Source organism: Lissotriton helveticus, chromosome 1_1 (genome assembly GCF_964261635.1).
Source record: "Lissotriton helveticus chromosome 1_1, aLisHel1.1, whole genome shotgun sequence".
NCBI lineage: Eukaryota > Metazoa > Chordata > Amphibia > Caudata > Salamandridae > Lissotriton > Lissotriton helveticus.
The window spans coordinates 685,158,128-685,172,202 of record NC_136057.1 but is presented as its reverse complement, the minus strand read 5'-3'; the positions used below and the strand labels follow the sequence as shown (position 1 = coordinate 685,172,202).

General features: G+C 48.9%; 1 protein-coding gene across 1 annotated transcript in view; it reads left to right on the top strand.

The window, feature by feature from the left end:
• Positions 1-14,075, top strand: part of PHYH (phytanoyl-CoA 2-hydroxylase) — a 385,214-nt gene that overhangs the window by 80,085 nt on the left and 291,054 nt on the right. Inside the window, exons 3-4 of the mRNA XM_078674221.1 lie at positions 4,537-4,647; positions 10,847-11,015. Coding sequence (XP_078530347.1) covers positions 4,537-4,647; positions 10,847-11,015 — 280 coding nt within the window. The remainder of the gene's footprint in view (positions 1-4,536; positions 4,648-10,846; positions 11,016-14,075) is intronic.

The window sequence follows — 14,075 nt, the reverse complement described above, 5'->3', positions numbered from 1 at the left end:
AATGACCCTGGGTGACCACTTCTTAATAGGGGGAAGGGAGAGCGTTGGAATGGACCATTTCGAATCCTCCTCTTCAATTCCTAAGGGATCATCTCCAAGGAGGGGTTCGAAAGTACAGTTAAAATCACCCCCCACAAGGATTTTAGCCGAACAAGAGCAATTGGCTAAGGCCGAGTCAAGAGCTGTTAGGGTCGAAGAGGTGGAGTCGCCCGGTGTCCCTCTCGCATACACATTAAAGAGGTCAAGCCTGACGGCATCCTCCCGTCCTCTTGCCGAAAGGTGGAGTATATCATTACACTCCACATTGTGGTAAGTGACCACCCAGTTCAGATCTATTTTTAACCAAACTATGAGCCCACCCGCTGGTCTACCCTTTCCTTTGCTTACAGCAGGCACAAAGTGGGTGGTATACCCCGATTTATATAACGGGACTAAGCTCCATGTTTCCTGAAAGAGGCAAACATCGAACTGCTCAATGAATGTATGCCACTCTGGAATTTCGAGCTTCCTCTTTAACCCGGCGATGTTCCAAGAAAGGAGGTTTATTACCCGCCGTCCTCTAGGCATAGAAGTATTACCCACCACAAACACACTCTCATTAACCACCCTGCTCGTAAGACTCTCCCCCTCCTGGACCAGTGAAGCGGAGGTTGTAGAGCAACCAACCGTAATATTCAGAGGCTCAGCTAGCCTAGGATCTTCAATGGGGTCATTGGTGGTGGCCATAAGGGCTGTAGGTAAACTAACTTCTCCTGCGTCTAAATTCCCACGGAGTAGTCCAGGATCCTCTACTCCATGGAGTTCATTATCCCCCCCCCCCAGGCCCCAAACTTCAATCGCAGTCTTCCAGCCCTGACAGCTGGGAAAACCGATTGTAAGAATCCAGCGGGGTAAAAGGTATAAGGTGATTCATCCTTGAGCCCGGGTTCAACGTATGTCTGTAAGGAACCATGGACCAAGCGGAGTGTAAATCGGGCATCCTGGTGGACTGATGCCCATACTGGGGATGATTGTTAATATAGGGTAGCGTAAAAGACGACCTAGAAGACTGGGGTCTGTTTGCGTATTTAGTGGTAGTGACTTCTAACCTGGGATAAAAGTATGTTAAAGCCCGTGGGGTGATGCCGGTTTCCCCGTTCCCAGGTGGCCAGTTTAAGATATACTCAACTGCCCGAGGATCTCTGAAGTTAACCACCACTAGATCCCCCCTCTATATTTTTCGTAGTATTCCCCAGCCAGTTAATCCTTCTAACGTGAACTATGTCCCCATCTATATTTGGCGCTATCGGCCTGTGCAACCTCAACCAGTGGATGATTTTATTTTTAAGGTCAACATATCCCTCCTTCTTATTTCCTGTTAACTGTGGCACCCCCGTTAGAATCACAACATAGGGCACAGCTTCTGGGGGGATCTCTACTTGTGGGACCCTTTTATGAGATGTTCTACTATTTTCACCATCCCCATGTGCATTCTGATTGTTGCTAGTCGAGGCCTTTAAGGTTGGTTTGGTGGAGACGGCACCCGATACAGTGGCTGGGGCTTTTAAATGTCTAGGCGGCGATGTGTTTTGTGGAGGGGGAACAACTCTACCCTGAGGCTGGCTAGTTTGCTTAATCTGAACAGGGACAGATGAAATTACAGATTTCTTTTGAGGTATAGTGGGAGGGGGCCCTGCCAGGGGTATAGAATGCTCCGCCCCACTTCCTTTATTAATGGTAGGAGTGGACATACTAGTTATGGCAGCTTCCAATATGGTTAATCTAATTTCAACCTTCTTAATAGACTCATTGATAGGAAGGAGAAGAGATCTCAACAAAAATTCCAAGTTCCCTGTCACTGAGGAGAGAAGTTGGGGTGTAGTAGCGGATGGGGTGGCTCTATCGTTGTTAACTGGAGCCACATCGTGTGTGGCTACTACAACAGGGCAATGAACCGGTAAATCCGCACCCTGTGGTATATGGTCCTGCTCTGCAGCTGATGGAGTCTCGGTTGTAAGGAGAGTTTTTTTCCCTTTACCAAAGTCGGTGTGCGATGTTTTGGCTATACTGGTACCATCCTTTGTTTCTTCCTTCTTTTACTAGGGGGAGGGCGGTGGATCTGGGCTACAGGTAAGGACTTAACTCTCTGTTGCTTAGATTTAGAAGTCTCAATAACGCGGCTACAGCTAGGGGTAGGTGAGGAAATTACAATATCATCCGAGGGCAAACAGGGAGTAGCTACAAAGTCACGAAACAGTAAAGGGACTCCGTCTTGGCTTGCATTATCCTCACTCAAATCAATCAAATCAGTCGAATCTCCCTCCCGGTTCAATACCAGTAAACCATCAGTGAGGGGTCTGAGTTTCATATTCTCAACTGAGCGGCGCCGCTCTGCCCTACGCTCTGCTAGAATAGCGACCTTTTCTCCCTCACTCTTCTTAGGAAAGTAATTCTCCAGTGAACCATTGCGTAATTTAGGATTTTTACCCGGAGTAACCTCTTCTGTTGCCATAACCAACTTGTGATGAAACACTATCCTCCGAACTACAAAATAAAAGGGGTCAGGCCCTGCCCGGCCTCCTCCGGCCCCGGACGGCCACAGACGGTCCCGCCCTTGTCCCGGGCTTCTCCCGGCGCCCTCCCGCGCAGCGGGAAGGACTGCTTCTTTTAAGAATGTACAAGGGTGAACTAGGGGGCGTGGCCGGCAGGGAGAGGAGCCCAGCTGACACGGGCGCGCGGGGACTCCTGGAACTCAGAGTCCACCCGCTCTACCCTCGCAGCCCTGCCGGTGTCCCAACAAGCCCCAGGCAAAGTTCCACAACACTGCTAAACCGCGAAGCGGGACCCGCGCAGCGGGTCCGGCGAGCAGCAGCGGCTTAGCAGGCAGGATTCAGAGAGGTCCGTGGTCCGAGGTCCGTGGCGTTGCAGAAGTCCAAATAGATTCCCGCTGTTGTGGGGGATGGAGGTAATTAAGTACCGCTGTGTTGGGGGCGCGGCCGGCAGGGAGAGGAGCCCAGCTGACACGGGCGCGCGGGGACTCCTGGAACTCAGAGTCCACCCGCTCTACCCTCGCAGCCCTGCCGGTGTCCCAACAAGCCCCAGGCAAAGTTCCACAACACTGCTAAACCGCGAAGCGGGACCCGCGCAGCGGGTCCGGCGAGCAGCAGCGGCTTAGCAGGCAGGATTCAGAGAGGTCCGTGGTCCGAGGTCCGTGGCGTTGCAGAAGTCCAAATAGATTCCCGCTGTTGTGGGGGATGGAGGTAATTAAGTACCGCTGTGTTGGGGGCGCGGCCGGCAGGGAGAGGAGCCCAGCTGACACGGGCGCGTGGGGACTCCTGGAACTCAGAGTCCACCCGCTCTACCCTCGCAGCCCTGCCGGTGTCCCAACAAGCCCCAGGCAAAGTTCCACAACACTGCTAAACCGCGAAGCGGGACCCGCGCAGCGGGTCCGGCGAGCAGCAGCGGCTTAGCAGGCAGGATTCAGAGAGGTCCGTGGTCCGAGGTCCGTGGCGTTGCAGAAGTCCAAATAGATTCCCGCTGTTGTGGGGGATGGAGGTAATTAAGTACCGCTGTGTTGGGGGCGCGGCCGGCAGGGAGAGGAGCCCAGCTGACACGGGCGCGCGGGGACTCCTGGAACTCAGAGTCCACCCGCTCTACCCTCGCAGCCCTGCCGGTGTCCCAACAAGCCCCAGGCAAAGTTCCACAACACTGCTAAACCGCGAAGCGGGACCCGCGAGCAGCAGCGGCTTAGCAGGCAGGATTCAGAGAGGTCCGTGGTCCGAGGTCCGTGGCGTTGCCGTGCGTTTGTCATATACCTTATGTGACCAAAAAAACACTTCAACAGTGCTAGCAAATGTGTATTGTTTGTAAGGTGAGAATCCTCATATAAAGTTGCACATTTTTTACAAAGTGTGTTTCATTATCTTTAGCTGTAGCGGTGTCAGCTTTTGTTGTCAACAAAGGCACCTGACAAAGAAATAATATACAAAAAGTATTGTGAACAATCTCATGACTCAGCGTTTACCTGATATCAGTTTAATGAATACTGGTTCAGCAATTTTTGAAGTCACAAGTTGAGGATTTAAATTTTAGTGGCCGTTAACAAAAGTTGAAGTTATAAAGCACACTTTTAGAGCGCACATGTTGTGGTGTTTCAAAAACGTTTGTGAGAATGGGACGCCCTCTTAGTGACACATTAATTCTGAAAAATGTTACTTTAAATTATTAGTAAAAAATTCAATTTTACATTTGTCAGTTACAACAATCAAATCATCCCCAATCAGACTTTAAATTCACATGTCAATTTTAGTGCCCTCTTGAGTACAAAAAAGAGTTAATGAACAAATAATTGACAATGATACCTTGGCAAGAGATGGTTTCATAATGCTGAGTACTACATCATACAATATGTTTTGGTTGAGCATACCATTCTCAATAGCACCATACCTATTTCCAGACACATTTTACTGAAGGTTTGATGTTTAACAGTTCTGTTTTTAAGTGTTTAATGGCACATTGCTGTACATACTATATTTGTCTTCGCTTTTGTTCCAATAGATATTCTCTGGATAATAACCTCCTGTCCCCAGATCAGAGACATTTTTACGAAGAAAATGGGTTTCTCGTGATTAAAAATCTTGTTTCAGCTCGAGACATTGAAGAATTCAGGTATACAAATTGATTGTAATTGGCGCTGCAGATTGGTTCCATTTGTGAGGGGTTGGGGGTCTTGATTGATGTAGAGTTAACCTCCATTGTTCCATCTCTTTTTCATATCAGAGTGCATATTTCTTTTGCCATCATGCAATTGGTTGCATATGTTTGCCTTTAAAGCTTTGTAGACATCCTTAATTTACATTTCACTTTGTAATATTTTTACATACAATTGCATCCTGCAAAACGATCTTACTTTAGAACAAGATTGTTATACTTTAATCCTCCTATTGTAGTACTTTTTCCAATTAAAGTCCCCCGTAATCTCGAAATCTTTACCTGCTTTCTATCACTCAACCATTTGTAACTTTGACCTGACCTGACTCAGTGGCTGAAAAAGTTGTATTCAGTCACCTGAAAACTCTCAGAATCCTGCATGCTCCCATTGTGAAATTCACAAACCTTATCCACAGAGTAATTTCTGTTAGGTTGCAGCCTTCTTTTCTTGCTTACGTACACATGACTTCTTGCTGGTAGCCCTTTTTATGTGCTTATGAATGTATCATTATTACAACAACCTCACTCAGTTCTCTTGAATGCCACTGAGAAACATTTCTGCCTTTATCATTTCTATTGCAAACTAAGTGCGCTGGGGATGCCCAGACGTGGGTCCCAGGCACTCCACACCACTTGGAGTCAAGCTAGCCGGGCTGAAGAGAGGTGTTACCTCGAAACCGGTCCGGTCCTCGGATGCTTGATTCCGGTCTGGGAAAGATATGGCTGTTGTAGTTCGGACTGGACTGTTCCCATGGGGCAACAGGGTCAGAGCTGATTTGCATAAAGCCATTATCTGACCCAGGGTGGTGTGGAGTGCAAAAAAACGATGGATTTGGGCCCAGATCTTTTGACTGGGGGAGTGTGTGACATTGATCCACATTCAGTCCATCACTTGTTGTTTTTTGCAATTGCCGCCCTAAGTGCGCTGGGGATGCCCAGACGTGGGTCCCAGGCACTCCACACCACTTGGAGTCAAGCTAGCCGGGCTGAAGAGAGGTGTTACCTCGAAACCGGTCCGGTCCTCGGATGCTTGATTCCGGTCTGGGAAAGATATGGCTGTTGTAGTTCGGACTGGACTGTTCCCATGGGGCAACAGGGTCAGAGCTGATTTGCATAAAGCCATTATCTGACCCAGGGTGGTGTGGAGTGCAAAAAAACGATGGATTTGGGCCCAGATCTTTTGACTGGGGGAGTGTGTGACATTGATCCACATTCAGTCCATCACTTGTTGTTTTTTGCAATTGCCGCCCTAAGTGTGCTGGGGATGCCCAGACGTGGGTCCCAGGCACTCCACACCACTTGGAGTCAAGCTAGCCGGGCTGAAGAGAGGGGTTACCTCGAAACCGGTCCGGTCCTCGGATGCTTGATTCCGGTCTGGGAAAGATATGGCTGTTGTAGTTCGGACTGGACTGTTCCCATGGGGCAACAGGGTCAGAGCTGATTTGCATAAAGCCATTATCTGACCCAGGGTGGTGTGGAGTGCAAAAAAACGATGGATTTGGGCCCAGATCTTTTGACTGGGGGAGTGTGTGACATTGATCCACATTCAGTCCATCACTTGTTGTTTTTTGCAATTGCCGCCCTAAGTGTGCTGGGGATGCCCAGACGTGGGTCCCAGGCACTCCACACCACTTGGAGTCAAGCTAGCCGGGCTGAAGAGAGGGGTTACCTCGAAACCGGTCCGGTCCTCGGATGCTTGATTCCGGTCTGGGAAAGATATGGCTGTTGTAGTTCGGACTGGACTGTTCCCATGGGGCAACAGGGTCAGAGCTGATTTGCATAAAGCCATTATCTGACCCAGGGTGGTGTGGAGTGCAAAAAAACGATGGATTTGGGCCCAGATCTTTTGACTGGGGGAGTGTGTGACATTGATCCACATTCAGTCCATCACTTGTTGTTTTTTGCAATTGCCGCCCTAAGTGCGCTGGGGATGCCCAGACGTGGGTCCCAGGCACTCCACACCACTTGGAGTCAAGCTAGCCGGGCTGAAGAGAGGTGTTACCTCGAAACCGGTCCGGTCCTCGGATGCTTGATTCCGGTCTGGGAAAGATATGGCTGTTGTAGTTCGGACTGGACTGTTCCCATGGGGCAACAGGGTCAGAGCTGATTTGCATAAAGCCATTATCTGACCCAGGGTGGTGTGGAGTGCAAAAAAAACGATGGATTTGGGCCCAGATCTTTTGACTGGGGGAGTGTGTGACATTGATCCACATTCAGTCCATCACTTGTTGTTTTTTGCAATTGCCGCCCTAAGTGCGCTGGGGATGCCCAGACGTGGGTCCCAGGCACTCCACACCACTTGGAGTCAAGCTAGCCGGGCTGAAGAGAGGTGTTACCTCGAAACCGGTCCGGTCCTCGGATGCTTGATTCCGGTCTGGGAAAGATATGGCTGTTGTAGTTCGGACTGGACTGTTCCCATGGGGCAACAGGGTCAGAGCTGATTTGCATAAAGCCATTATCTGACCCAGGGTGGTGTGGAGTGCAAAAAAACGATGGATTTGGGCCCAGATCTTTTGACTGGGGGAGTGTGTGACATTGATCCACATTCAGTCCATCACTTGTTGTTTTTTGCAATTGCCGCCCTAAGTGCGCTGGGGATGCCCAGACGTGGGTCCCAGGCACCCCACACCACTTGGAGTCAAGCTAGCCGGGCTGAAGAGAGGTGTTACCTCGAAACCGGTCCGGTCCTCGGATGCTTGATTCCGGTCTGGGAAAGATATGGCTGTTGTAGTTCGGACTGGACTGTTCCCATGGGGCAACAGGGTCAGAGCTGATTTGCATAAAGCCATTATCTGACCCAGGGTGGTGTGGAGTGCAAAAAAACGATGGATTTGGGCCCAGATCTTTTGACTGGGGGAGTGTGTGACATTGATCCACATTCAGTCCATCACTTGTTGTTTTTTGCAATTGCCGCCCTAAGTGCGCTGGGGATGCCCAGACGTGGGTCCCAGGCACTCCACACCACTTGGAGTCAAGCTAGCCGGGCTGAAGAGAGGTGTTACCTCGAAACCGGTCCGTTCCTCGGATGCTTGATTCCGGTCTGGGAAAGATATGGCTGTTGTAGTTCGGACTGGACTGTTCCCATGGGGCAACAGGGTCAGAGCTGATTTGCATAAAGCCATTATCTGACCCAGGCTGGTGTGGAGTGCAAAAAAACGATGGATTTGGGCCCAGATCTTTTGACTGGGGGAGTGTGTGACATTGATCCACATTCAGTCCATCACTTGTTGTTTTTTGCAATTGCCGCCCTAAGTGCGCTGGGGATGCCCAGACGTGGGTCCCAGGCACTCCACACCACTTGGAGTCAAGCTAGCCGGGCTGAAGAGAGGTGTTACCTCGAAACCGGTCCGGTCCTCGGATGCTTGATTCCGGTCTGGGAAAGATATGGCTGTTGTAGTTCGGACTGGACTGTTCCCATGGGGCAACAGGGTCAGAGCTGATTTGCATAAAGCCATTATCTGACCCAGGGTGGTGTGGAGTGCAAAAAAACGATGGATTTGGGCCCAGATCTTTTGACTGGGGGAGTGTGTGACATTGATCCACATTCAGTCCATCACTTGTTGTTTTTTGCAATTGCCGCCCTAAGTGCGCTGGGGATGCCCAGACGTGGGTCCCAGGCACTCCACACCACTTGGAGTCAAGCTAGCCGGGCTGAAGAGAGGTGTTACCTCGAAACCGGTCCGGTCCTCGGATGCTTGATTCCGGTCTGGGAAAGATATGGCTGTTGTAGTTCGGACTGGACTGTTCCCATGGGGCAACAGGGTCAGAGCTGATTTGCATAAAGCCATTATCTGACCCAGGGTGGTGTGGAGTGCAAAAAAACGATGGATTTGGGCCCAGATCTTTTGACTGGGGGAGTGTGTGACATTGATCCACATGCAGTCCATCACTTGTTGTTTTTTGCAATTGCCGCCCTAAGTGCGCTGGGGATGCCCAGACGTGGGTCCCAGGCACTCCACACCACTTGGAGTCAAGCTAGCCGGGCTGAAGAGAGGTGTTACCTCGAAACCGGTCCGGTCCTCGGATGCTTGATTCCGGTCTGGGAAAGATATGGCTGTTGTAGTTCGGACTGGACTGTTCCCATGGGGCAACAGGGTCAGAGCTGATTTGCATAAAGCCATTATCTGACCCAGGGTGGTGTGGAGTGCAAAAAAACGATGGATTTGGGCCCAGATCTTTTGACTGGGGGAGTGTGTGACATTGATCCACATTCAGTCCATCACTTGTTGTTTTTTGCAATTGCCGCCCTAAGTGCGCTGGGGATGCCCAGACGTGGGTCCCAGGCACTCCACACCACTTGGAGTCAAGCTAGCCGGGCTGAAGAGAGGTGTTACCTCGAAACCGGTCCGGTCCTCGGATGCTTGATTCCGGTCTGGGAAAGATATGGCTGTTGTAGTTCGGACTGGACTGTTCCCATGGGGCAACAGGGTCAGAGCTGATTTGCATAAAGCCATTATCTGACCCAGGGTGGTGTGGAGTGCAAAAAAACGATGGATTTGGGCCCAGATCTTTTGACTGGGGGAGTGTGTGACATTGATCCACATTCAGTCCATCACTTGTTGTTTTTTGCAATTGCCGCCCTAAGTGCGCTGGGGATGCCCAGACGTGGGTCCCAGGCACTCCACACCACTTGGAGTCAAGCTAGCCGGGCTGAAGAGAGGTGTTACCTCGAAACCGGTCCGGTCCTCGGATGCTTGATTCCGGTCTGGGAAAGATATGGCTGTTGTAGTTCGGACTGGACTGTTCCCATGGGGCAACAGGGTCAGAGCTGATTTGCATAAAGCCATTATCTGACCCAGGGTGGTGTGGAGTGCAAAAAAACGATGGATTTGGGCCCAGATCTTTTGACTGGGGGAGTGTGTGACATTGATCCACATTCAGTTCATCACTTGTTGTTTTTTGCAATTTATCATTTCTATGGCACATGCTTATCAGTGCCTCCGTATATAGTATATAGTAAATAGTTGACAAACGTTTATCAATTTCCATTTAACCCCTCAAGTACAGTTTTGTTCTTGAAACAAACTCGGAGTCAGTTTTAATTGGTTGTCATTGCTAGGACACCTTTCTTTGCATTAGAAAGAGATTGTTCAACTCTCGTGAATGTAGTTCCGTGTTTCAGGATCAACTCCTTAACCGTTGCTTGGTGTTTGTAGGGGTTACTGGTTAACTGTCATGCATTTTTAGCTGCATAGTGGTGTCTCCCGTTTGACTAGGTGTCTGTCGTGACATATTCAAACCTCATCTGTGAACCTTGTAGTGGTGGGCTTCAAGTCATTTCTGGCCCCTGGCGTAAGAAATTTTTCACATCAAGGCCAGAGCACAGAACATCTGACCTAATGAAGAGCACTTCCTGGATTTTGCAGATTAATGTGGTTTAGATTTAAAAGGACAATATAGAAGGTCCAAGGGCAAAACACTGCAGACGGTTCTCTGTGGTCAAAGCGCTAAACCAATAGATATGACACCAACAACTTTAGTGAAAGAGTAAGGAAGATGCTTGTTAAAACATTACGTTTTAGTGCCCCCATTATAAATTGCCCTTATGCTGTTAATTTCTAGACTCAGAGGGGCTCCTCTCTATGCAGCCCTAAGGATAACAGCAAATGGTGCCCAGTGGCCTGGGAGGGCTGACCAGCTTCTCCCCTTTGAGCCATAATCCACTCTGACCACAGAGACACACAATTAATCTCACTCCCTACCCTGGGCCTTTATTACAAAGAAATGAAAGAGAAAAATTAACAAAGCTACTCACAAAGAAGCCTCCGTTGATGTATTGTCAAGCCATTCTCATTGGTTTTAGTGTAGTGCTACAGACTCTGGCTAGTCCAAGAACTGGTGGCCCTGCAACATGACCCTGTACATGATTCAAGAGAGTGTCTTGCTTCTATTTGGCAGGGACAGAGATGAAGACAGGAACCTCCTGCCCAGGCTGAGGAGAAATCAAAAATCGTGGCCATGAACCAAGATCTCTAGGAGATCGAGCATATATTACGCTGAAGACCTGCTCGTCATGAGTAACTGAGGCAATGAGGCTATGATAAGCAGGAAAACAAGTCTTGATAATGTCAGTTCTGTGCGAGAGCAAGTGTATCATAGTCCTCCTTTCTGTTTGCGCTGTTCAATAATTATGTTTTATAATGTCAATTTTTTCCAGGAATGAATTTGAAAGGATCTGCAGGAAAGAGGTTTCAGTTCCAGGATTGATAATTATGAGAGACATTGCCATCGCAAAATCTGAATTTCTTGCAGACCAGAAAGCTATCACTAAAATACAGGACTTTCAGAATGATGCAGAGCTTTTCAGATACTGCAGTCTGCCTCAGGTAAAATGGAAGGGCACTCTTGTGATGCCTTGATATTTAAGTCCATCTTAAGAAATGCTTTGAATGGCTTTATGAAAAGGGAAGCTGTTTGCATTGACTGGAAAAATAGAGCAAGAAGAGAGCTATGGCATTCCAGCTAGAAAGTACTTAGCCCTCATGCCCTGCAATCATCAGGCCAGCTCTGCTTCACATCATACGGGCCACACGTTACAGAAACAATGGGTGCCTGGTAGGCTCTGGACAGGCAGACTCATTGAGGTACTGAGTCTGCCTGTCCAGTGTGTACCGGATGCAAATTGTTTCTGTGCTTCGTGGCCAGTATCATTTGAACCAAGCCTTCTATGTGACGGACAACACTGGGATTGTATCTGTGATTTGTGGCTGCTCTGTTAATTGCTTCCATTTAAGGCCATTTGTTGATGTACTAATGAAACTTGTGGTTTAGTTCCCTTTGGGTCGAAATGTCGACAACTCATGTGGTTATCTGATCAACAGAACTCAAGTATGGGGATATACTCTTGTTAATGTTGAAACTCATTGTAGATACCTCATGTTTTTTTGGTTGTATATATGTAAATATGTTCTTTTGCACTGAGCACTTTCTGAATCTGGCACTGCCTGCATTGATTGTTCGAATTCATGATGCTGTAAAAATATTATATCACGCTGGCATTATAGTGTCGGCCTATCATTTTATTTATTGATATACTACCACACTCATAGTGGTTCCGGTACCAGGTACATCTTCTTAACTGCCGTGCTGCGGAGACTCTAGCTCTGTTTACGATGTCTTGCCATTCTGTCTCCCATCTATGCTGCGCTGGCGTCTTACTTCGCTGTATGGGTGTAATTAAAAAGGCATAAAAGTCTAACAATAAACGTTTTTCCGAGTGTCTGGTTATAACCCATTTTTCAAATGTCATTAAGGGGCGTCCTGCGTGTATGCTAACCTCCGGTTGTGTAGCCCAGTGTCTTAGGGCAAGGTACTGCCAGTATGTTGTTTTAGGGAGACCGGATCCTGCTGACAGCTGGGGGAAATACATTATCCCGTTTTCATCAAAAAGATCTCCCACCCTTTTGCAGTTTGCTTCTTGCCATGTAAGGTAGCTTTGTCCATAACGCGCCGGCGGAAGCTCTGGATGACCTATGAAAATGGTCAATGGGTATGTGGAAGTAGATAGACCCTGTGCCACCTGAACCCTGACACTCGCCTGAGTAGCCACGCGCTTTACAAATACTCCCTATAACATAACATATAACATAACCTGAACCCTGTCCCACGTAGCCATCGTGGCTCTCAACACCGCGGAAAAGTAAACCCCCATTGGGCGGTATCATCTGGATAGCCATGGAACTTTCCACATATGAATGCCCGCTATTGCCTGATCAATGAAGCACCAATGTTTTTCGGACATTGGCCTGTACCATTCTTCCATATATCGCAATTGGGCCACTTGATAATACCACACTAGGTGCGGAACTCCCAGTCCACCAACTACCTGTTTCAAACAAGTTTTTGGGCGTGCCATGCAAGCTTTTTCCCCACCCCAAATGAAATCTACCAAAAGGTGCTGCAGTTTGGGGAGTACCTGAGGAGGGGGTGGGAGGCTGCAGCGGGAGAGTCTGCATTGCGTAAAGTATGCGGGGCAGTATAGTCATCTTTACGGCAGCCGATTTACCCAGCCAGGACAGTGTGAGTTGTCTCCAACGCTGGAGGTCTGCCTGGGTGTTGGTCAGTAGGGTACCATAGTTCTCACGTGTTGTATGGTCAAGCGTGGAGAATATTTGGAGGCCCCGATAGGGGATACCCAACTCTGCCCACCCAAAGGGAAAGTCTGCTTTTATTTCTCCCTAGGTCAGCTCTAGGAATAGAGGCCAAGAGTTTGTGGCTTTTGAATAGTAATCTTAAAGCCTGTGACCCAGGCGAATTCCTGCATGAGTGGAGGTGAGCGGTTGGGTGAGAGAGCACCACATCATCAGCGTTGAGGGAAATCTTGTGTTCCCTATCCCCCATGCAAATTCCAGTGATTGCGGCTTGTTGTCAGATGTGCTCCGCAAAAGGCTCCATATACAGAGCAAGTAGGAGGGGTGATAAGGGACACCCTTGTTGGGTGCCGCTCCAAATTTTGAAGGCCTCAGACCTAACCCCATTCACATTAATTCTTGCCTCGGGTGATTTATATGTGCTATTGGCCCACTGCAAGTACCAGAGGCCCAGGCCAAATCTCGCCAAAGCCAGGTGCAGGACTGATCAAAAGCCTTCTTGGCATCTACAGACAGGAGCAAGGTTGGTTTCTGAGAGCGTTGAGTCTTGTCAATAAGGTGACATAATTGTCTGGTGCCATCACTGCAACCTCTTTAGGGTATGAATCTCGACTGGTCGGGGTCCACTAGCCCCTCCCTGCATGTATGGTGCTAAGCGAACCACCAGTATGCTGGTGAAGATTTTAAGCTCTACATTCAGCAACGAGATGGGGCAGTATGAGGCGCATTTCTTCTGAACCTTGCCCGGCTTTGGCAAGACCACCACCATGGCCATGAGCATGGAATTTGGTATAGTTCCTTCAGAGCTGAAGAATCGGGTGAGTAGCGGGACTAAGCTCGGAGCCAGGATCTTGTAAAAGTCTGAGGAAAACCCATCTTCCCCTGGGGCCTTAACCGACGCCAGTCCTTTGATCGCCCTCAACACCTCGTCTGGTTTAATGTCTGCATCTAATTTGTCTGCATCCGCATCTGGGAGAGACACGACCTGTGCCTGAGCGAAATATGCTGCTGATGCTGATTCATCTAAGGGATCTGCTGTAAATAGCGCTGTGTAAACATTTTCGAATTCAAGATCTATTAGGTAATCTCCACTATGCAGTGTTGGATTATTTGGGAGCGTATCTGGCACGCCAATAGCTTCCTGGCCTTATTCTCCCCATCATAAAAGCGCTGCTTGGTGCGGAGAAGGGAGAATTCGGCCCTTCGAGATCCAGTTCTTTCAGCTGCTTGAGGATATTGGTAAGCTGGCAGTGCGCCTGGACAGCGCCCGCACTATGGTGCACCATTTCGTCTCTT